The sequence below is a fragment of the Oryctolagus cuniculus genome, chromosome 1 (assembly GCF_051225735.1).
Source record: "Oryctolagus cuniculus isolate XC-2025 breed Fujian yellow rabbit chromosome 1, ASM5122573v1, whole genome shotgun sequence".
Taxonomy (NCBI): domain Eukaryota; kingdom Metazoa; phylum Chordata; class Mammalia; order Lagomorpha; family Leporidae; genus Oryctolagus; species Oryctolagus cuniculus.
Window position 1 is genome coordinate 84,772,282 of NC_142867.1, and position 23,279 is coordinate 84,795,560.

Here is a 23,279-nt window from a genome sequence, read left to right on the forward strand (position 1 = left end):
TCCCAGCATCTTCAGTCACTTAAATTCTCAGGATCATCCCTTAGTACCAAGCCAACTCCCCTTTCCCTGCCCTGCCAAGTTCTGCATGGGATTTTCTTTCTCAGCTGCCAACTGCTGTTCTCCTGAGTTCCTGTTTACCTGTCTTTAAGAGGGAGACAGAACACAAAGCCCGGCTTTTCTCATTGGGTGGTATTTCTAGAAGACCTACACCTCCCCACCTCAAACTCCAGCTTTGTTGGTCTGTATTCTAATGCCAAGTACAACACATATGTAAACAAACTAGGCTGAACTGTAAATATTAAACACTGAGGAAGCCAGAAATTTTCTAAAAATAGAAAAAAGTATGTTATACAATAAATGAGATCAGCCCTTAGTCTTCTGTCCAGGGGCTTTCAATGCCTAGCCCACCAGGCAACCCATACTGGCCTATGAGCTGGGTTGACAAGACATCGCCAGGGGCCCACGTGGTCCTGGTCCTGTGTGATCCTGGGTGTCAGACCTGCCTCCGCAGAGCATACAGGATGCTGGGCTGTGCGGGGCCGCGGGGCCTCAGGACCTTGGAGGTCCACAGGACACACAGGTCGCACCCCATGGAGTTCTTTCCCTTTTCAGAGATTGCTTCTCACTCACATCCCCGGGTGTGGCACAAGTAGTCATGCCTTCCATTTATAAACAATTTAACTTAAATTTTGCAGCTATATTTGTACTGCTGGAGTCTACACCAAGATCCTATTCAATAAATGGAAAGACTTTTTTTAATGGCTATTTCCCAGATATTCCTCCCTGGGCTCTGGTCAGACAGTACAGAGAACAATTCTCAGCTTTGCCCCTTCTTGAGGTCATTAGGGCTCTGGTCCCTACAAATAGCTTTTCTGCTCAGACCTATTCTTCGCTGTTCTGTTTAGTTTGCCTGAAACACATCTCATTAATCCAGATGTCAAGTCTGGTCCTACTCTTCAGTACGGGTCAGCTTCTTCACTAACTTCGGTTCCTTTTCATCTCCTCTAAGACAGTTCTATTAGACCCATTTCCAACCTGCAAGAGCATCCTGCATTCCAGGCTGTGGTGCAGCTGCTGTCTGTGGCTCACTTGCAGACTAGAACTGGCTACTCCTACACCTGTCTTCTGGGAGAGGAGAGCCTCTGTCCCCTTTTCTGAGTAGTATGACTGACTTTCTCTCTAATGCTTTCCCTAGCAAACCCCATCTTTTTCCTCCTCAGAACGTTACCATTTACATTTTTTCCAGGAAGTAGGATGGAAAATCTTGTTAAAAGGAAAAAGATTACAAACACAGGAAGAGTGTACATTGACAGAGATCAGTAAATTAATGTGTCCAGTTCAGATCACCATCTCTTCCTTCCTCCAAAGAAATGCCTTAAGCCTGACTTCTCACACTTCTCACACTGGCACACTCCTATCAGCAAGAAAAGAAAGAGGGCATGCAGTCTGGGAATCCGAAGGTATAGCAGGAAGTTGGAGGGCCCCAACCAGCCGCTGGCCAAGGTCACCCTATCCTTTACTGATCCTGCTTGTCTGACTTACCCTCCTGACCCAAGTCCATCGGGATTTGACCTGCCACCCTTCCCCCACCGATGATTTCTACAGACCCCACGCTTATGGGCTGCCTTGAGAAGACACTGTGGGCTGCCTAAGCTAAGGAAAGCCCACGTCAACCCCTTTGATTTTCCTTAAGTTATTGAAGTTCCTAAATATGCACTAGCACAAGAAATACCCAAATAATAATGACGGTCAATATTATTATGAAATACTTATACCAAAGGTTGCAAAGGCTACAGCAATAGTTGCCTAATTGTTGTAACTTCCTCCTGGGATGATGCTGCCTCCCAGGGGGCATTTGACAATGTCTGGATACACTTTTGGTTGTCATAAGGGGAAGGAGTGCTACAGGCATCTAGTGGTAGAGAGGATGCTACACATCCTAAAATGTACAGAAATGTACCCAGCCCCAAATGAAGAATTGCCCAGCTCAGGATGTCAGTAGTGCTGAGACTGACAAACACCCTCCATCCAATTTTGAAAATAAGTTCTCTTTCTCATACTCTTCACCATTAATTCTCTATTTTCTGCTGTTTTCTATAATTAATGATAACTGGAATATGATTGATATTTATACTGTTTCCATAAAGAGGTTAAGTTTTTGTTCACTTAAAAATAATTCGGTTATCTTTGGATCTAGAACATTATTAAACTATGACTCTCCATTTTATATTTTACAAAAGAACTGCATGATTAAAGAGCAAACCAAATTATTCTGGAGCATGTTTCACCAAAAACAAACAAAATCTGGTATAGTTCTAATGAAAAGATTTTTGTAAAGTAATTTCATTCAAAAAAATTTGAAATGTCTAAAAGATAATATTTATACTTCAAGAAAAACACCATATGTATTTTTGATTCATTTTGGGAAAAAATACTGAAAATGATGCTTTTTTTAAAAAAAGATTTATTTTATTTATTTGAAATACAGAATTATAGAGAGAGGTAGAGCCAGAAAGAGAGAAAGAGGGCTTCCATCCGATGGTTCACTCCCCAAATGGCTGCAATGGCCAGAGCTGATCTGAAGCTAGGAGCCAGGAGCTTCTTCCAAGTCTCCCATGCAGGTGCGGGGACCCAAGCACTTGGGCCATCTTCTACTGCCTTCCCAGGCCATAGCAGGGAGCTGGATCGGAAGTGGAGCAGCTGGGACTTGAACCAGCACCCATATAGGATGCCAGTGCCACAGGCCGGGGCTTTAACCCACTGCGCCACAGCACTGACCCCGAAAATGATGCTTTTATTTAGCCTTCCTGTCTTCCAGATTTTACTCACGTTTCTATTATTTTAGGATAAATATTAACTGAGAAGATACTTATTTATATTTGGTGGTTGAGTCAAGGTTTAAAATAATCACTGCTCCTCTCAAGCCAGTGGGCAAATCTCTCACTAAACAGATGGGCCTTAAATTTAATTTACAAAATTAATATCTTATCAAATGGTAATAAATAGAAGTATATAATACTTAACTAGAACATGGATTTGGAAAGAAATTTCTCTTTTTTAAAAACTGTTAAATGGCAGAGTATTCTACATCTTGCACATAAATGCAAAAACAACCATTTCAATTTGAATTACTGTCATTTAATAAATTTAAAATTCTCATTAGTTTACCATACATTTTAATGCCAGATGCATCTGAGTTTTCACATGAATCACCTCTTCTCACTTGTGTTTCTACAACCTTGAAATGTGTCAGTATACATATTAATTCCATTGAATATATTTATTTACTATGCTACACTACACTCACATTTTGTAAATGTGCACTATTTCCCACTGGAGGCTAATGACAAAAATAAATTGTTTTGCATTTTTCTAATATCTGTGCCAGGAAAGTTAACCTGTTTTTGTTTGCTTGTTAATGTATCAGTAAGGGATTTCAGCAACCCTACCCAAGAGAAATATAATACTAGCCACAAATATAATTAAAATTTTTGTGCAGCCATGTTAAAAGATAAATGATTAAAATTAGCCTATATGATTGTATATTGTCCTCAACACAGTGTATGTACAAAATATTATCATTTCAACATATAATCAATATGTAAAAATTGATTATTGAGATATTTTACCTTTTTTAAAACTAAGTTTGAAATCTGATGTATTTTATCACTCAAAACATATCTCAATTTATGCATTCAATATTCATCTGAAATATCTGATCTGTATGTAGATTTCACAAAATTTTACAGTTAAAAAGGAAGATTTACATATTAGTTTCAAATAAATTTAAAAATGTTCCAGTAATTGAACCAAATAGTAAAGAATCATCTTCCTGAAGTTGGCACACAATGGCAAATAATTTAACTTTCATGCAAAACCATGCCAATTTCAAAACTACATCTTAGTTAAATAAATATACTAATTCTTATATCAACTCAAATTCAAAGTTAAAAAACAATTCTAAATTTATCAGTATCAACAGATCTTTTGAACGTTTCTTATACTTTTAAGCCAATTTATATAATACCAATTATAATTAAAATCTTTTGCACATTAATTTACCTGTCAATTACCGATTTATAATATGAACATTTTAATATTAATATATTTCTTATACCTGTTTCACTTCTTTCCTATCTCAGTGATGTCTTTAAATGTCACTCATAGATATTATTTTCTAATAACAGTAAAAAAAAAACAGACTATAATTATCTGATTTTTTCAGAGTTTCAGCTAACTCTGGCCCATGGTGACACAGTATGTCACTGGCTTGGAGTTAGAACCTGCTTCCCCAGCAAAGACAGCTTCATGCTTGAGTGTTCCCTGGTAGCAAATTTGCAAAGCCCAGATATCACCTTTTTCAGTTGAGCAAAGTAATGTATGACATTCACATTAAGTTAATTTTTCTATGTGCAATCTACTGTTAAACATTATTTTAGGGGGCTGGCACTGTGGCATAGCGGGTAAGACCACTGCCTGCAGTGCCGTCATCCCATATGGGTGCTGGTTTGAGTCTTGGCTGCTCCATATCCGATCCAGCTCTCTGCTAAGGCCTGGGGAAGCAGTAGAAGATGGCCCAAGTCCTTGGGCCCCTGCACCCACGTGGGAGATCTGGAAGAAGCTTTTGGCTCCTGGCTTCGACTTAGCCCAGCTCCAGCCATTGCTGCCATTTGGGGAGTGAAATAGCGAATGGAAGACCTTTCTTTCTCTCTCTCTCTCTCTCTCTCTCTCTCTCTCTCTCTCTGCCTCTGCCTCTCTGTAACTCTGCCTCTCTGTAACTCTGCCTTTTAAATAAATAAATAAATCTTTTATAAAAAAAAAAACATTATGTTTGAGCTTTTTATCAACATCTAGAAAATCCTCACTGTTGAAAACAGAGGCACTCTCCTAACTCTCCCAGCAAGTCTTTATCCAAACATGTCGTAAATCACCAATTTGAATCTGTTCTTATACTTACTTCTCAGCCATCCAGGAACTTCTAGCGCCAAAGTATTGCCCTTAGTCTTCACTGCATCTAGGTGTCTAGGTCACCTAGAAAACAGTATATATTTGAGGCTTTGATTAAGAAAATTGTTTTGTTTTTAAATCTGTGAACTCAATTCTATGCCACCCACATAATTCAATAAATGAAAACATGTGCATTTATTATAAAAACGTGTACATTTTTATAGAAGCATTATTCATAATATCTAAAAGTAGAAACAACCCAAATGTCCATCAACTGATGAACAGACAAGCAAAATGAGTCATATCCGTGTAATAGAATATTATCCAGCTGGAAACAAGAGTAAACCATCAATACGTGGTATAACATGGATGAACATTAAAAGAACTTTGCTAAATGAAAGAAATCAGTCAAAAAAGGCACATATTGCATGACTGCATTTGTACTCTCTTGGTAATGGCAAAATCTACTGGAGAAAATTACTCAGCAGGCCATAGCCACAAACTTCCAATGGGAACATGACACTGCACAGCAATGAATGTGTTTTTCCAATCAGCCAACTCTCCTATTCACATTGTAGACATTTCAATCTTGTTCATGCTCAAAAATTACTGTTATAGGTGACTTCCACCTGCCCTTACCCTCTCAGCATGTGATACAGTATTTGACTTCACACAAAGAAAATGCTCGCAGAAGACAACAGCCCTCCAGTCTCTGAATCTCCCCATATTGGAAGAATAAACGAGTCTCCAGTCCATCTTCCTTCCTCCTTGTTGCAAGACAGGAAGGATTCTCTTTTGCTTTAGGCAGCTAGCTCTGGTTATGCTTTGGGCCCATTCCACTCACTTTCTCAGGACCTGACACCATTACCATTACCCACTTTTCTCTCCTAACAGGATCCTTCCCAATGACTTCTAGACTTGCACAGGTCTCCCCTGTTAACAAAATAAAACACTGGACCCACAGGGTTGCTGGTATTCCTAGTTAATGATTAAAGTATGGCTACCACCAGGCAAGAGTAGAATCATGGATAATAATTCATTTTCTTGGCCAGCTTTGCCTTTAGATTACTCTCAGTTATTATCTTTCCTAATTGAGAAGTATGTGTATTTAATCTTATGCATTGCACTTTTTTTTTGAATGGGAATAATTTGAATTTTATTTTTTTAATTTTTAAAATTTATTTATTTCTTTTTTTAACTTTTATTTAATAAATATAAATTTCCAAAGTACAACTTTTGGATTTTTGCAGCTTTTCCCCCCCATAACCTCCCTCCCACCCGCAACCATCCCATCTCCTACTCCCTCTCCCATCCCTTTCACATCAAGATTTATTTTCGATTATCTTTATATACAGAAGATCAATTTAGTATAAACTAAGTAAAGATTTCAACAGACTGCACCCACACAGAAACACAAAGTATAAAATACTGTTTGAGTACTAGTTATACCGTCAATTCACATAGTACAACACATTAAGGACAGAGATCCTACATGGGGAGTAAGTGCACAGTGACTCCTGTTGTTGATTTAACAATTGACACTCTTGTTTATGGCGTCAGTAATCACCCTAGGCTCTTGTCATGAGTTGCCAAGGCTATGGAAGCCTCTTGAGTTCGACAACTCCGATCTTATTTAGACAAGGCCATAGTCAAAGTGGAAGTTCTCTCCTCCCTTCAGAGAAAAGTACCTCCTTCTTTGATGACCCCGTCTTTCCTCTGGGATCTCACTCTCAGAGAGGTTTTATTTAGGTGTTTTTTGGTTGTTTTTTTTTTTTTTTTTTTTTTTTTTTTGCCACAGTGTCTTGGCTTTCCATGTCTGAAATACTCTCATGGGCTTTTTAGCCAGATCTAAATGCCTTAAGGGCTGATTCTGAGGCCAGAGTGCTGTTTAGGACATCTGTCATTCTATGAGTCTGCTCTGTATCCCACTTCCCATGTTGGATCATTCTCTCCTTTTTAATTCTGTCAGTTAGTATTAGCAGACACTAGTACTTCGGCCGCTACGGCCGGCGCAGTGCCAGGAGCCAGGTACTTCCTCCTGGTCTCCCATGCGGGTGCAGGGCCCAAGCAATTGAACCATCCTCCACTGCCTTCCTGGGCCATAGCAGAGAGCTGGACTGGAAGAGGAGCAATGGGGACAGAATCCGGTGCCCCAATCAGGACTAGAACCTGGAGTACTGGCGCTGAAGGCGGAGGATTAGCCTAGTGAGCCACGGCACCAGCCTTGTTCTACTTAATACTATTGGTTGAACTCTTTAATTAACACACAATTATTCTTAGGTGTTTAAATTTAACTGAAAAGTGATCTCTGTTAAATATAAGAGTGGGAATAAGAGACGGAGGAGATGTACACTTCAGCACATGCTCAATCGGACTTACCCCTAATGGTATAGTTAGAAATGTGCCAGGGGATTCCAATTCAATCCCATCAAGGTGGCATGTACCAATGCCATCTCACTAGTCAAAGTGATCAGTTTCAGTTCATAATTGATCATAATGATAGGATTAAGAGTCAAAGGGATCACATAAACAAGACTAGTGTCTGCTAATGCATTGTACCTTATTCACACTTTCATATTCCAGTCTTTTAAGTTTACATACAATATGGCCATGGCTGTGTGATCATTTGATTATTCCTTGTCCTTATCACTAAGGACAGGGTCTGTGACCATATCCTCAGAGCACATAATTAAAGTTCAGAAAATACAAGTATATTTGTTAAAAAATGAAGGAATGGAATTCTATAAAACAGAGGAAGTAAATAACTAAATATCAGTTCATTTAATATTAGGCTGGTTCATTAGTGTTAGTTTTAAGTTTATTGTATATCAGGATATCAGAAAATGAACATTGAAAGGCTTTGATTTTTTTTTTAGGTCATGGAAGCAGGACTCTCAGAGGTGAAAAGTGAGTTGCAGTCACGTGATGATCTCTTGCGAATTATAGAAATGGAACGATTGCAGTTACACAGAGAATTGTTAAAAGTCGGAGAGAACCAAAACACTCAAGAAAATAAGAAAAGGTATTGTCTTATATTTGACAGTCTGAGAAAAACTGTTCAAAACGTAATGCTTGAATGATCTTAAGGGTTTTAGATTAAAAACGTGTATAAAAGTCTACTTTGTATTGACATGCTGTTAATTACTAGATATTAAATATTAAAAATAAAATTGTATTTACCTTGGCCTTCACAGTCACCATTTTGCAAGTTACATTAAGGGTTTATGTTAAGGGGCTGGCGCTGTAGCGCAGCGGGTTAACACCCTGGCCTGAAGCGCCAGCATCCCTTGTGGGTGCCGGTTCAAGACCTGGCTGCTCCACTTCCCATCCAGCTCTCTGCTATGGCCTGGGAAAGAAGTAGAAGATGGCCCAAGTCCTTTGGCCCCTGCGCCCACGTGGGAGACCTAGAAGAAGCTCCTGGCTCCTGGCTTCGGATTGGCATAGCTCCAGCCATTGAGGCCAACTGGGGAGTGAACCATCGGTTGGAAGACCTCTCTCTCTCTCTCTCTCTCTCTCTCTCTCTGCCTCTCCGCTCTCTGTGTAACTCTGACTTTCAAATAAAAATAAATAAATCTTTTTTTTTAAAAGGGTTTATGTTAAAATATACTTTTCTCCTCTTTTAGAATCAGATATCATGTACTCTGTAACTACAAAGAAAATGGGACTGCTGAGGATTATTGAATGTATATGCTTATGAGCAGACAGTTTAACTGTGTTAGCCATTCACTGATGTTCTTATTCTCATTGAAACACAAATCTTTCTCAAAACCAGAAAGCTAATGCCACACTAATGATAGGATCTTAATAACTGAATAGCCATACAGTGAAGAATATTTTAATGAAAGATTACATTGTTTTAAAGGCATTAATTATTTCTTTGAAGTTGTGGGACCTAATATTTTTTGTTTGAAGTTCTACACTTAACAACAAATGGCAAGTCAAAATCCCTTGAAATGACCTATCATTTGCCTCACCAACAATGGCAGATTGCTTTTTAGTCAGTCAACAATGAGTGCTCAATATACAAGCTAAGGATCATCATCACTGATCATTAATAAATCTGTTGGGTATCTATTATGTCTAAGGTGCTATTCCACTGTGGTGAACTTGAGAGAAATGTATGACTATATGCTTAAAAACATAAGAAATTTCAGAGGAGAGCACACTGTTTAACCTGTGTCTAGCTTTAGTTTTGTGAAGAGCATTATGCGTACTTTCTCTGGCTCTTACAAGGCCATTGCTGAATTCCAAACAGTGCCAATCTTTCTTCAATTCCCGATTTGCTCTATAAAGTCCTGCACTTGTATGTTTAGGCAGTACAAACATTCTGCTTTGCCTGTTTGCCATCCTCTATGTAATTAGGTATTTTTTTCGTCTCCAAACTACCTCTTTCTCATTTGGAGGGTTTCTGCCAGTTCTGGTATTCTGAGATTTGATGAAAAGGTATTGTATTTAACTTTTCAGTTTCCTTGTGTTATAGACGTCTCAGGATTCATCTTCCCCACTGAAAATTTTGAAGCCTTTTAATCTGTTCTCACTATGAATGCTATTCTGCGTCATTGTTTTGGTTTCTTTTACTCAGACTCCATTTCTTTGTGATTGTATTAAGGAGAAGCAGCCCGTACTACTGGGAGTAGACAAACAATAATTTTATAGAAGTATTAATCACTTTATTCATTTTCAAAACTTTCTTAATAATGAGATATTGTTAGCCTTTTTTACTTTTGGATGTAGAAGCATTTTGGACTGATGGGTTCTGAGTTATTAAAAATATTTCCAACATTTTCCTACACGAAAAATTCTAGCTCCTTTATTGATTTATCTTAGCATAATTATTGCTTTGTTTTTTGCAGTTGTCCACACTGGAGTTTGATATTTGTTACCTTCATGAACAAAACTTTTCAAGTTCACCATTAGGTGTTTTGCAGTCAGTTCAGCATTCCACTCTCTATAATTGCTTAGGAAGAATTTGAAAATAATGAATTTCATTTTTTACTGCTTCCAAATCATAGCAAATAAGAAAAAATTAAATCCAATCCTGAAACAACAATTTAGGAGAATATTGGGTAAAATATGTTGGGAAACAAAAGGAAACTGAAAAATAATGTATATGGTTTATTTTGACTTTATAGGAAATGGCTATTTATTTATGCACAAAGAGGATTCTTGAAAAAGTACATAGAAAATGGAATTTAGATGTTTATTTAGATGTGAAAAAGTTGAAGGCCTCCATAGTTTTCTCATAAATCCACATTTTCCATGAATTTTTTGAAGACCCTGCCTAGGGAAAGAAAATATACAGAAAATGCTAAAGATGGTTTTTCCTGGTTGATAATACTATAGTGACACATTGCATTCCGCAATACTCTACTGCCCACAGTTATATATATTTGACAATCAGAAGGAAACAATCTAACCTAGACACGTGACATCACTATCAATATGCACCTTTTGAAGGAAACTATTTGCAATCTTTTTTTTTTTTTTTTTTTTTTTTTGGACAGGCAGAGTTAGTGAGAGAGAGAGAGAAAGGTCTTCCTTCCATTGGTTCACTCCCCAAATGGCGCTACAGCCGGCGCACCGCGCTGATCTGAAGCCAGGAACCAGGTGCTTTTCCTGGTCCCCCATGCGGGTGCAGGACCCAAGCACTTGGGCCATCCTCCACTGCCCTCCCGGGCCACAGCAGAGAGCTGGACTGGAAGAGGAGCAACCCGGACAGAATCCGGCACCCCGACCGGCCAACTATTTTCAATCTTTTTTTTTTTTTTTTGACAGGCAGAGTGGACAGTGAGAGAGAGAGAGAGACAGAGAGAAAGGTCTTCCTTTGCCGTTGGTTCACCCTCCAATGGCCGCCGCGGCCAGCTCGCTGCAGCCACCACACCGCGCTGATCCCAAGGCAGGAGCCAGGTACTTATCCTGGTCTCCCATGGGGTGCAGGGCCCAAGCACTTGGGCCATCCTCCACTGCACTCCCGGCCACAGCAGAGAGCTGGCCTGGAAGAGGAGCAACCGGGACAGAATCCGGAGCCCTGATCGGGACTAGAACCTCGTGTGCCGGCGCCGCAAGGCGGAGGATTAGCCTAGTGAGCCATGGCACCGGCTATTTTCAATCTTTAAAGTAGTTACTGTTCCATCATTATTTGGGTTTTGGTTTTTTTGTTTTATTTGTGTGCTTTATGTTTTTCATGTGTGGAACCTTTTCAAAAGTTCTTTGGAAATCTAAAATTGTATTCACTTGCAAGAATAGTCCTCAAGACACCAGTCTCCACCAGAGAGCCAGGCCCGGCTTCTGAAGGGAAGTGTGCCACATTTCCTATCTGCCTGTCTTTATTCTGGAGTGTCCGTGACTTTTATTCTACCAGTTTGCCTCAGATGGAAGTGAAGTTGCCTGCTTTTACTTTCCCATGCTTCCTGTGGGAATCATACTTTCTTACACTAGTTTGTGCTTTCTCTCTAGAATTAATATGTGGTTGCAATTCCATTTTATAAATTGAGCAGGCAAAGAATAGATGTGTTTGAGCTCTCTCTGCTTAGCCTGTCAGATGTAATCACTTCTGATCACCTTTATGAAGTTGTTCCCCTCAGAATGCTCATGACATAGTTATTTTCTACAGCACATTAGCAAGTCGGGTGTGCTTCCTTTTTTAAAATGGGTTCCCTAGCTATTATAGAAACTGGCCTTATCCAAAAATCTTATCTACATTCAATTGCAGTATTCTGCCAATTTCTAGTGTATAACTGAAAATCCATATTAACTGTTAACTTTTTCCCCCATTAAAACCATTTACTACATTCAGTGAAAGATGTAAATGCTTGTGGGATCTGAATGTATCAGGACTTGCAATTTCTGTAACCAGCAATGTTTTTAATAAAGTAATGATCTGCTTCTGAGGCCTGCAATGGTCTAAATTAACAATATACTCATAACAACTTAGCAAATTAAAATTAATTTCTACTCATTTTGTTTTTAATTTGTAGACTCGAATCATCTTATTCACCTTCTATTAAAGAACCAGAAAGGAAAAGGAAAGAGCTGTTTTCAGTGGCCCCAGATCAATCAAATCATGAAAAAGAATTAAACAAGGTATGGAAAATAATGAGCTCCATTCTTCTAGGCACATATGAAATCTTTGCCTATAAATAGGTAAACAATCTCCCTTCCCATTCTAGTCTTTTTCTTCCTATATTTTTTCCTAAAATAATAATCTCCCAAGCTGAGAATTCTAGCATTGTTCTGTGCGAACACAAGCCTTAGTCTGCCACTGGCAAGGCTGCCCATGAAACATGGAGGGCTGGTGGCTCTTGCAAGAAGCCACTTGTATCAAGAACGTCAAGAGCAGACTCCAGAGCTCTGAGGATGCGGCGAGGGCTAAGTGAGCCAGTAACGCTGCGACTCGAATTGTTCTTGCCATGTGCCAGTTCATTCATTCCTCACAACCATTTTATACAGTGAGTCCTAACATCCTATTTTAACATTTGAGAAATCTAAGGCACAAACAACTTAAGTAACTTCTCCCAACACTCACAGCTAGTAAGTGGCAGAGGCCAGATCTGAATCTAAGCAGTCTTATACCCTTAGAATAACTGAGATGACACATGTAACAGGCATGGAATAGGGCCTGGCCACAAGTAAGGACTGTTTCATTGTTGGTTGCTGTTGTTATTGGTTACACCTACATTTTTTTTCATTAGCTCCTGACATGTGCCAAGCCGCCTCCCAGGAGCTAGGAATACTGGCATGAGGAAGAGCTAGGCACTATCCTTGAAGAGACTTTGGGTCTCAGGTCTCCCTCTAGGAAGATCCAGGAGTGGCTTTCTGGCCATGAGTTTATCACAGCTGCTTTCCATCTCTCTGGTCTTTAGGTTTAAGGATCAGAGAGACTATTTGATGCTATAAACATAAACAATTGCTAAAAATTACACAAACCTTGGCATGACTATGAATTACGAACTAGAGCCCTGCATAGTACTTGACACACAGTAAATGAAAACAAATAGAGAATGAATTAATTAATATGGGGCTAAGTTACCCCATAAATGTACATAGCCATATTTTCAGTTATTGGTTGTATTAATTCAACAAATATTTTTTGAGAATCTGGTAGGACTAACATAGCTATTCTAATTTCTGTAGGAAATACAATGGTGTGAAAAAAAGAACCTTTCTTCCAAAGAGTTGACTATCAGACAGCTAATAGGTGTTAACGAATCAATGTCTATTTTCCTTATATTGTAAACACTTTAATACCACATCCCATGAAAATGGTTTTATTGATTGAATGAAAACCTGTTCTGGTGTTTCCAGAGCACACAATATAATAAAAGATTGATTAAAGTCACCTAAAATATAGTTACACCATTCTTAACCTCATGGATTTAGATAGAATAATAAAGCTTTTTAAAAGAAGGAACCTACTGATTTCAGACAGTTTTGACATGGAGAGAGAGAGAGAGACCATGAGACACAAATATCTTTATAGGGTCTGAGAGACCACTAGATTGTACAGTGCTGTGCAGAAAAGGTAACAAATGAATCATAGCTAAATAGCTATCCCTTCCAGGATGTGTTCCTGGGGAGCAATTTCACTCTCTTATACTGAAAACAACAAGAGGCATGTTTATGAATCTTGCAACTGTTTTTTCTCTTTTTTTATTATAGAACTATTTTTAGTCATTTTGTAATAAGATTCACATTTTTAATAAAGCCAAAATCATCTAGAACTCAAGCAAATCAATCTCATTGTAGTACAGCACATTGTTTTACTATCTAAACATTGTGAAAATAATATAAAAGTTTGCTCCGTTTTCACAAGATTGTATTCCCTTTTTTTTACATTTCAAAAGTTCCATTCTAAGAGGAACATGCTAAACTAAGCCACTGAAATGCAATCAATAAATGCAGCCTGGAACAAATTGCAGGACTGTGCTGTTGTTTCATCAAATCAATGGTAAGGGGAAAACCCAGAGACAGAAGACACCTGTGACATTGTCCCCAGGCTGGGATAATTTTGCGGCACTCTCCTAGTCTTTGCCTTTGCTTTTAAGAGTTGGACGACTCCAGCCCAGTCAGTTCTCTTCCTTGTTCAATTTGTTAAATGATGGGATTAGACCATGTGATTTCTAAGACACTGCCCAATTGTGAAATTCTAATGATGTTAGTAGTAAGAATAGAGTCAGATGACAGGGTGTGCCATAAAGGCTGGAGATGTATGAATTTGGCCTCTATACCTGTGTTCTGTCCAAACCTGCTTTAGGCATCATCTGCCCACACCCAGCTCTTTCCTGTGTGCCTGCCTACAAGAAATTGGGGAGTGCAACAGGTCAGGTCACTTTCTCCAGGAATAGGACTCTGAAAAGTGATGTATCTGAAGTTTCTAATTTGCTAGATAGAGAGATAGTACGGGTATCAAATAAGATGATTTATGTCTAGTACTTAGAACACACAAACACAGAGAGAGAGGCTTTAAAAAGATACATGAGTCAGTCTCAAGTAGTGGACCATATTTTGATCCTAATTCACTTAAAAAAAACTAAAAGAGCATTCATTACTGCCCAGAGAGTTGATGATGTGGAAGAACTGTTAAAGACATTATAATGGCATTCCAGCCATGTCAAAAAGACAGGGAGCAAGCTCTTATTCTTTTAAAGATATATATATACTAAAATGTTTAAAGATAAGATGACGGCCGGTGCTGCGGCTCAGTAGGCTAATCCTCCGCCTTGCGGTGCCGGCACACCGGGTTCTAGTCCCGGTCGGGGCGCCGGATTCTGTCCCAGTTGCCCCTCTTCCAGGCCAGCTCTCTGCTGTGGCCCGGGAGTGCAGTGGAGGATGGCCCAAGTACTTGGGCCCTGCACCCCATGGGAGACCAGGATAAGTACCTGGCTCCTGGCTTCGGATCAGCGCGGTGCGCTGGCCGCAGCGCACCAGCCGCGGCGGCTATTGGAGGGTGAACCAACAGCAAAGGAAGACCTTTCTCTCTGTCTCTCTCTCTCACTGTCCACTCTGCCTGTCAAAAAAAAAAAAAAAAAAAAAAAAAAAAAAGATGAAAAAAACTCAGTTTTAAAAGTAAGTGCCCTGGAATAAACTCCTCTAAATCTCTCTGTGGATGGCCTCCACACAGCCTCTCCAGCCTTATTTTTCATAACTTGCTAAGCACCAGCCACTTCAAACTCCTTTTGGCTCACAAGGGCATTGCTCTTACTCATGCCTTCACTGCATCTTTGCCTGGCAGCCTTCTCCAGCTCTGAATTCTGCCTGTCTTCCAGTCATCCTTCACTGTTTGGGCTGACGACCCTATGAGAATCCTGTCTTGGTATCTCCAGGCTGGGTTAACCACCTGCCACTATATATCACTAACCTCAATGGCTGAACCCGCTACTATATACTGCTAACATCCATGGCTGCCCTGTGCCGCAATAGTCTGCTTATGTTTGTGTTTTCCCCAATGGACTGTGATTGTTTGGAGATCTTTGAGTCTGTACTTGATCTCTGAATCTCAAGAATTAGAAGCCATGAGTGGTTTTCTAGAAAGATGCTAAGCAGCTGGACCAAGCCAGTAGGACTAAAAATGGAAAGCAGAGATGAGACCCGAGAGGGGTTGAAACATAAATAAGAGTGTCAATTGTTGAAACAACAACACCTGTGCACTTACTCCCCATGTAGGATATCTGTCCTTAATGTGTTGTACTATGAGAATTAACGGTAAAACTAGTATTCAAACAGTACTTTACATTTTGTGTGTCTGTGAGGGTGCAATCTGTTGAAATCTTTACTTAGTATAGAGTTGATCTTCTGTATATAAAGATAATTAAAAATGAATCTTATTGAAGAACAGGATGAGAGAGGGAGTAGGAGATGGGATGGTTTGCGGGTGGGAGGGTGGTTATGGGGGGAAGAACCACTATACTCCAAAAGTTGTACTTTTGAAAGCTATATTTATTAAATAAAAGTTTAAAATAAAATAAGAAACAGAATGGACCATATGCCTGACTGGATTTGGAAGCACAAGAGTGGAGAGGAGCTCAAGATGCTGTCGAGGCTCCTAACATGGGAGGTATAGCCAAGATCAATAATGTAAGCAACTCCACAGGCTTGCGGGGAGGCAGTGATAATTTTCACAGACACTTCTGGTTTGAAGTTTATAATAACATGGTTCTGAAAAGCATAGAGTTTACTCACAAGCAGCTCTGCATAATTCAGTCCAAAAATACGGCACTGAATGTAAAGCCAAGAGCCAAAGGGTCTGGTCCCGTCTCTGCTAATTATTAGCTTTATAACGTCGAGTGAGTTCCTTAAAATCTTAAGTTAATTTTTTCTCCATAGTAAGTGCTTAATAATATTTTCCTCACCTTTCTGTCAAAGTGGTTATCAAAGTAGTATCAGTACTAGGTGATGACTTCCACACAGTAGACAACGGGAGTGAGACATGGAATTTTAGAATTGGAAGGAAAAACAGTTAAGTGAATCATTATTGTAAGCATCCCTTTATTTAGCATTGACCAGAAAAGGAGGGCACAGTGGGGCCTGCCAAAGTTTTAGGACAGGAGGACTGAATGTGGCCAATAAAAGCATTAAGCTGCTCTATAAGCAAAGGATTTTTTCTTACTTTCTGGTTTCTATCTGCCATAGATAAGAAGCCAGCTCTACCAGGAGGAAGAGTACCATAGTTCTGAGCAGGAAAGAATGAGGAATGAAATCTCCGACCTAACAGAGGAGCTCCATCAGAAGGAGATCACTATAGCAACTGTCATGAAGAAAGCTGCCCTTCTGGAAAGACAGTTAAAAATGGAATTGGAAATAAAAGAAAAAATGTTAGCAAAACAACAGGTATGCAAGCAGCCAGAACAGCACCTCTTCCTCAGTGCCAAAGCAGCCTTATTTTTTTAAATGCTTAGTTATTTATTTTCATCTACTTGAAAGGCAGAGAGAGAGAAAGAGATGGGGGAGAGAGAGGGAGAGGGAAAGAGAGGGAGGGGTGGGGGGGGAGGAGGAGGAGAGAGAGAGAGAGAGAGAGAGAGAACTTCCATTTGCTGGGTCAGACTGAAGCCAGGATCCCAGAACTCCATTCGGGTCTCCCACATAGGTGGCAGCTTCCCCAGTCCTTGAGCCACAACTTCTGCCTCCGAGGATGCATTAGCAGGAAGCTAGATTGGAAGCAGAAGTGCCAAACTCCAACCAGGCACTTTGCTATGGGATACAGGCATCCCACGCAGCATCTTAACCTGCTGCTGTGCCACAACACCCACTGGCAGTCTTCATTATTTACTAATAAAAGCATGGCATTGCTCAGTGTTACTTCTGAGACTAGCATCACATAGGACTGCCTTGTGGAAGCACACAAAGCCTCTGTGAGATAATGCAAAGTGTCATCAAAACACAGAGAGGAGTGAGTGACAGCACCGTGATTTTCTCATAAAACCTCATCAAAACATTTTCCTGTAACCTCTAACCACCTCCTACCTGTGCTCTAATCAAAGATTTTTTTTCCTTCAGTTCTTTTTCTGTAATTGCCTTCCATTAATATTTTTATCTTAAAAAAGAAAACTCCAATTCCATATTCTTCTGGCTGTTTCCCACCCAGCTCCACGTTTCATGCATTTCTTTTAGGCTTTTAAAAAATGAATGTGGAAACATGAAAATCACTTCATATTTACCGTACATTCACCCAGTGCACAGTATGGTGCAAAAGGAAAAATAGCAAGAGTCACATTCTACTGTTAGAACACTGCAAGTTACTTCACCTTCCTCCTCCTCCCCCTCTCCTTCCCTCCCTCCCTGCTTCCATCTTTCTGGCCTTCTGGTTTATTTTTTAAATTCCCTCAGTGTCTTACTCATTATCAAACTGGCAGCCATAGAGAACACAGAAATTATCTGCCCTTTTACCACAACCTAGTAGATGTTTGAGAGCAGAAAAACATTTATTGAGGCTTCAGTAACCTTCTAGGCATAAGAGGGTTATTTCACAAACAGCACCACTATTTAAATCCTGTGAGTTACAGAAACAGAAGAGGTTCTGCCTTTGCCCAAGCATGAGTCTTAACTCAATATGCAGGAAGACAGCACAGTGTAGGATAATGGTACTGGTTGGGCCTACGTAGGGACGGATATTTCACAAGCATTAGCAGTGATCTGGGTAGCTGGATGAGGAATGCTTTTTATATTTTCTTTTATGCAACTTTGTATTTTCTTGGTTTGTCAATAAGCATATGTTTCATAATTTACAAAAAATAACTTTTAAGGCAAGTGTTCTATGTATAAATAAGTCTTACATCAATAAAAGGACACATACTATATCTAAGTATTGTCAAGTAGAAGAAATGAAGGAAACAAAAGATATATTAGGAGACAGAATGAAATAGTCACCAAAAAATGGAAATTTGAAAGAATATGAGAAAGAACAAAATTAAACATGAAAATCATGTTGCATTTTGTAAAACAATCAGGTGTTGAAAATTAATGGATGATGCTGTATAAGCATGTTTTTAAAAATTGTGATATTCTGGTGATAATTTGTATACAATAGAAAACAGAATGAGGAACAGAATTTTGGAATTGGAAGGAAAAAAGTAATGAATCATGATTATAAGCATCTATTTTTAATTTAGTGTTGATCAAAAAAGGAAGGCCCAGTGGGTCCTTGGTAAGCAGAGAACTGCATCAGAAAAACCTGACTGGTAATGATCAAAACCTAGGAAGAAATGTTTCCATTCCCCTCTCTTACAAAATTCTGTATTCACAAAATCCAGTTTTTAACAAATTTTGAGTCTTTTTATATGAATTTTACATTTACCTTTTATCTGCTAATCTTTCAGGTCTCAGATATGAGATATAAAGCTGTCAGAACCGAAAACACACATCTGAAAGGAATGATGGGAGATTTAGACCCTGCACGGTACCTGGTAATACACTGAATCCATTCAGTAACTTGAACAGAGATGGGTTGGCCAGGATTTACCCAGACATCACCCAGCATGCAGGAGTTAGGCTAGCAGATTGTTTTGCAATTCAGTTGAATTTACTTTCATCTTTAGGCTGAACGTTTAAATTTCTAGTTTTTTCTCCTGTCCTTTTCTTGGATTGGGCTCAATTTTGATCATTCCCAAGCAGGCAATTTCCTTGCTTTTGCCTTTGATGTTGCCTTGAAATCCTACATCCTACCCGGCAAGATGCAAGTGTCAGCCTTCCAGCCCCTGTCAAAACGAATGGTTCCATCCACACGTGGTTTGTTTTCCCATCTGCCTTGTTCTGTAGCTTGTCACTTCCCGCTGGGTGGCAAGCAGGGATCTTCTCTTAGTAGTGGTTGTATTACTAGCACCTTACGACGTCACATGTCGAGTAAACATTCAGTGCGTGCTGCTGACTAGAAAAAGGTAAGAGCTCCTGGTTTTAACCAATGGCTCTCCATATCCACACAAGGCAACTTAACCATGCATGATGCTTCTCATTTCAATTATTTAATGTAATAGTTGATTTTATATGAGAATTTTTATTGAAATAATGAAATATCATTGTCACTTATTATTTATTTGCTTGGAGAGCAAATTCTAAAATAATTTTTCTACCATCTGAGGATTAGAGAGTATAAAAGATGCATATTGGCCGGCCCCGCGGCTCAATAGGCTAATCCTCCACCTGCAGCGCCGGCACACCGGGTTCTAGTCCCGGTCGGGGCGCCAGATTCTGTCCCGGTTGCCTCTCTTCCAGGCCAGCTCTCTGCTATGGCCCGAGAGTGCAGTGGAGGATGGCCCAAGTGCTTGGGCCCTGCACCCGCATGGGAGACCAGGAAAGCACCTGGCTCCTGGCTTCGGATCAGCACAGTGCTCTGGCCGCAGTGGCCATTAGGGGGTGAACCAATGGAAAAGGAAGACCTTTCTCTCTGTCTCTCATTGTCCACTCTGCCTGTCAAAAAAAAAAAAAAAAGAGAGAGAGAGATGCATATTGTAATTGTTTAACTTTGCCTTAGTATCTTCAACCATTCTCCATGGCCCCATGATCCCATATTTCTGTGATATTATGTGCTTGTTCTCACAGTCTTCATTATTCTGGCATCAAAAGAGTAAAAGCACCTTCCTTCTTGTTTAGGCTTCTGGTTCTGTGATTGCAGTACAGATGGATAAAAAATAAAGCATGTAATCTCATGTAAAAGATTGTTCCCAATCTTTTAAAGAAAATTCACACGACCTAAGACTCATTGCTAAACACCAGACACACAAAAACCTAATCAGATCCTGTCCCCTGCCTCCTGACCTGAGTCCTTTTTGCTCACACAATGATTTTTTGTTTGTTTTCATTTCAGTCTGGATGTTTTTAGGTATATGTCCTGGGTCACCATAATCCCCGCTGAGCCTGCTTCACTCTGGCTCCTGCAGGCTTTGCTTATTTGTTTTTGGTGTTTCAAGAACTATAAAACCTACAAAGATGTATCAAAAAGAAATGAATTGGCCACATCCCTACCCGCATACCTGGTTTGGATTCCAGAGATATCCAGTGCTCACATGGTAGTTTGCAGCACTCTGTAACTTTTGCCTTGCTCATGCACACATCACAAGAGGATTAGTTGGGTGTTCTTTTACAGAAATAAATGGATACTATATACATCATCCCAAAACTGCCTTTTGACTACATATCTAATATCTAATATGTTATATTAGATATAATGACTATATATATAATATATAAAACTGCCTTTTGACCATATATATAATGTCAGTAAGCATCATTTAATCTTTCCTAATTTCCTAAGAAAAAACACAGTCATGTAATATAATTTGTATTTTCTTGTCAATTTATAAAAGTACTTTTCTAAATCTGGTGTTTATAACTTTATGATTAATTTGCCACACACAAAAAGATTTAAATTTTGTTTTCCAAATATGTTTACCTTGTGGCTTCAACGAGTTTTCCCAATTTCTAGATGTATGTGTGGCCTCTAAGAATTTTCAAATACTTTTATAATTTTTATTTAAGCCTATAATCCTTTTGAATTCTAGTTTTGCATGTAATTTAAAATAGAAACCCCATTTAAATTTTTATATGAACATTAAGCTCAATGCTATCCAGTTCCTCCTGATAACTTCTTGTTGGATTCTATTTGGAATTTAATTAAATGTATATATTAACTTTGAAAGATTTGGCATTTTTATTACAATAAATTTTCTCATACAAGAATATGACATGACTTTCCATTTCTTCATATTTTATGTCTTTCAGTAAGATCTTATAATTTTCTTTGTATATATTCTATGCCCTTTCTTTTGAAACTTATTTTCAGGTTTTTTACTATTCTCATCATTATTACAGATGGAATATTTTCTTTTCTCCATATCTAGGAACTTATAGTAATATTAAAAAATCCAAATTATCTTACTAATTCTGGTAGGTTTTTTGTAGAGGTTTCTTGGGGTTTTTTTGAGATTTATAATCATCTCAATAAAAATATATCTTCATTTCCACTATTCATATTGGTTATTTTTTGTCATATTACATTTGCTAAAACTTTCATGAAATTATTAACCAATAATAGTGATTGCTAGCAAATTTTCCAGTTCCTGATTTCAGATGACATGATTTTAGAGTTTTGTTGCTTAGTGTAATATTGTTCTTGATTTATAGTCTTTATTATATCTTTCTATTCCTACACAGAGTTTTTTATTAAGAGTTGCCAATCGTTTTTATAAGATGTCTTTTCAGCATATATGACATAATATGGGTTTTGCCCTTTAATTTGTTGATGTGTAACAGACTGTGGTTAACAGATTTCCTGATATTGATCCACCTTTGAATTCCTGGAATCAATCTTCTTAGTCATTATATTCATTTGATAGGGCTGCTATAAAAAGGCACCACAAATTAGGTAGTTTAAAAACAGCAGAAATTTAATATCTCACAGTTCTGGAGGTTGAACTTCCAAAATCAAAGTGTCAGCAGCTGGCAGACCAGACCTGCACTTGGTGTGAAACTGTACAGGAGGATTCTTCCTGGCCTCTTCTGAATTTCAGGCGGATGGCTGGCAGTTGTTGGTGTTGTTTGGTTTGCACACGCCTGTCTCCCATCTTCCATCTTTCCATGGCATTCTGCCTGTATCTCTGCCTTCACAAGGGTGTCTTCTTCTGTGTCTTCAAGGTGTCTTGTCTCCATTATTGTCTGTTTTGGTGTCCAGATTTCTCGCTTATATAACACAGCAGTCAAATTGGATGGTCTAGAATAGTTTAGATAATATTAGAATTATCAGTCCTTTAAATGTTAGGAAGAACTGTCTTGACCTAGTAATCTTCAATTACCTTTCCATTATTTTTAAGTTGCTTGGTATATTCAGGGTTCACTACTTCTTAGGTCATTTTAGTAATTTGTATTTTTCAAGAAAATCTTTATCCCTTTCAGTTTGTTTCCTTGTTACCAAAGGTAGTAATGTGCTCTACTGTTTTCATCTATAGCCTGTGATTATGTTTCCTTTCCTATTTCTAAGTTTGCATAATTTAGCATGCTGTTTCTCTCCTTTTTGTTTTACTCCAGTTCATAACGGATTCATTTATTTCACTCATATTTAAAAGTATTGGTTTTGGACTTATTTTTCCTTTCATTTACTTTTCCTAATTTTGTTACTTTTAGATTTTATTGATTAATTTTCTCCTTCTAGTTTTATTTTGCTGTAATTCTAGTTTCTTTTTTTTTTAAAGATTTATTTATTTATTTATTTGAAAGTCAGAGTTACACAGAGAGAGAAGGAGAGGCAGAGAAAGAGAAAGGTCTTCCATCACTGGTTCACTGCCCAGATGGCTGCAATGGCCATAGCTGTGCCGATCTGAAGCCAGGAGCCAGGAGCTTCCTCCGGGTCTCCTACGCGGGTGCAGGGGCCCAAGGACTTGGGCCATCTTCTACTGCTTTCTCAGGGCAAAGCAGAGAGCTGGATCAGAAGTGGAGCAGCTGGGTCTCGAACCGACGCCCTTATGGGATGCCAGCGCTTCAGGCCAGGGTGTTAACCCGCTGCACCACAGCATCTGCCCCAATTCTAGTTTCTTAAAATGAAGAAAACTCTCACATCTTAGATGTTAAAGTCCAATAATTAGAAAAAAAAATCTCACAGGTAATTTTCTCTGAAATAATTGGAATAAGTAGAATTAAATAATGTGCTGATTTTATATGAAGCAAAATATTTATATCATTATTTTTTTTTTTTTTTTTTTTTGACAGGTAGAGTGGACAGTGAGAGAGAGAGACAGAGAGAAAGGTCTTCCTTTTGCCGTTGGTTCACCCTCCAATGGCCGCCGCGGCTGGCGCGCTGCGGCCGGCGCACCGCGCTGATCCGATGGCAGGAGCCAGGAGCCAGGTGCTTT

At 39.0% G+C, this 23,279-nt stretch overlaps 1 protein-coding gene and 1 long non-coding RNA gene across 3 annotated transcripts in view; one reads left to right on the forward strand and one right to left on the reverse strand.

Moving 5' to 3' along the window:
* LOC149128495 (uncharacterized) overlaps positions 1–5,033 on the reverse strand; it is a 63,665-nt gene extending 58,632 nt beyond the window's left edge. The window contains exon 1 of the long non-coding RNA XR_016233510.1: positions 4,958–5,033. This is a non-coding gene — a long non-coding RNA (uncharacterized LOC149128495). The remainder of the gene's footprint in view (positions 1–4,957) is intronic.
* The window catches only part of DEUP1 (deuterosome assembly protein 1), a 101,297-nt gene that overhangs the window by 52,953 nt on the left and 25,065 nt on the right, over positions 1–23,279 (forward strand). For both annotated transcript variants that reach the window (XM_008262709.4, XM_089332403.1), the window contains 4 exons: positions 7,824–7,969; positions 11,925–12,030; positions 16,576–16,773; positions 18,759–18,845. In XM_008262709.4, the coding sequence (XP_008260931.1) occupies positions 7,824–7,969; positions 11,925–12,030; positions 16,576–16,773; positions 18,759–18,845 (537 nt within the window). The remainder of the gene's footprint in view (positions 1–7,823; positions 7,970–11,924; positions 12,031–16,575; positions 16,774–18,758; positions 18,846–23,279) is intronic.